At 45.0% G+C, this 916-nt stretch overlaps 1 protein-coding gene across 1 annotated transcript; it reads left to right on the forward strand.

Moving 5' to 3' along the window:
- The first annotated feature begins 292 nt into the window (after positions 1–292).
- Positions 293–658, forward strand: Bex4 (brain expressed X-linked 4). The gene has a single exon (XM_042688223.1). The coding sequence runs from the start codon at positions 293–295 to the stop codon at positions 656–658; it is 366 nt and encodes a 121-aa protein (XP_042544157.1).
- The last annotated feature ends 258 nt before the right edge of the window (positions 659–916 follow it).

Below are 916 nucleotides of genomic sequence, written 5' to 3' on the forward strand. Positions count from 1 at the left end.
GCAGCTCAGACTCTCACCACCCGTCTGTCTGCAGGTCTGTGTGTTGTAGCGACCCACCTCGAAACGAGATTCCGGCAGAGGAGGCAAGGATAGGCCCAGGTGTGTGTGAGGGGTACTGCTGAAGGGGTGACAGCGGCATATGTTGGGTTTGGGAGGAGAGCCGGGAGCGGACTTGGAGCCTCCTCTGTGATGCACTAGGCTTGTGAATGTTGAGAGTTGCATAGTGGGGCCTCTGTCCGTGGTCCTGAACAACCCACTAAGAATTCAGTCTTTCTCTTATGTCTTAGGAGTAATGGCGTCCAAAGAGATACAAGTGGTAAAAAACATCAACGTGGAAAGTGCTCAACAGGAAAACGAAGGAAAGGAGCAAGCTTCCATGAAGAATGAGGAAGAACCCAGCAACCTGGGCGGAGGTGAAACCCAGAAGCCCGGAGGAAATGTCAAACGGGGGCGAGTCAGGCGATTTGTTCCTAATTTTCGATGGGCCATATCTAATAAGAATGTTGATCGCAATGAATTGGGAGGAAAAGATGTAGAAAGATGTGTAGGGCAAATGGTGGAAGTTAAGAAAAAAGCTAAGGAGAGGCAGGTGAGAAATCACATGCGCTTCCAAACTCCTGAACCTGACAATCATTATGACTTTTGCCTCATACCTTGAAACCTAAGGTTTTCCCCTCCTCCCCGAAGCTTATAATATGGTCACTGCTTTACAAGCTTACATATTTTTAGGTCCAAGATTCTGTAGCATAGTTCACTTTACAAGCTTGCATTTTTATGATTTACGTTGCCTGTAAAACTACTAGTGTTTCTAATAACTAATTTCTAGTTGAATATTGTTTCCCCTTAATGTAAGAGCTTCTGTCAGCATGGCAGTTTCACGTGTTTTCAAAAAAAATGTTCTTTTCATAATTTGAAA

Source organism: Dipodomys spectabilis, unplaced genomic scaffold (assembly GCF_019054845.1).
Source record: "Dipodomys spectabilis isolate Male_0828 unplaced genomic scaffold, ASM1905484v1 ptg000113l, whole genome shotgun sequence".
NCBI classification, from domain to species: Eukaryota; Metazoa; Chordata; class Mammalia; order Rodentia; family Heteromyidae; genus Dipodomys; species Dipodomys spectabilis.

What these genes read in the sequence shown, in the direction of transcription:
- Bex4 (XM_042688223.1), top strand. Translation starts at nt 293, where the DNA reads ATGGCGTCCAAAGAGATACAAGTGGTAAAAAACATCAACGTGGAAAGT.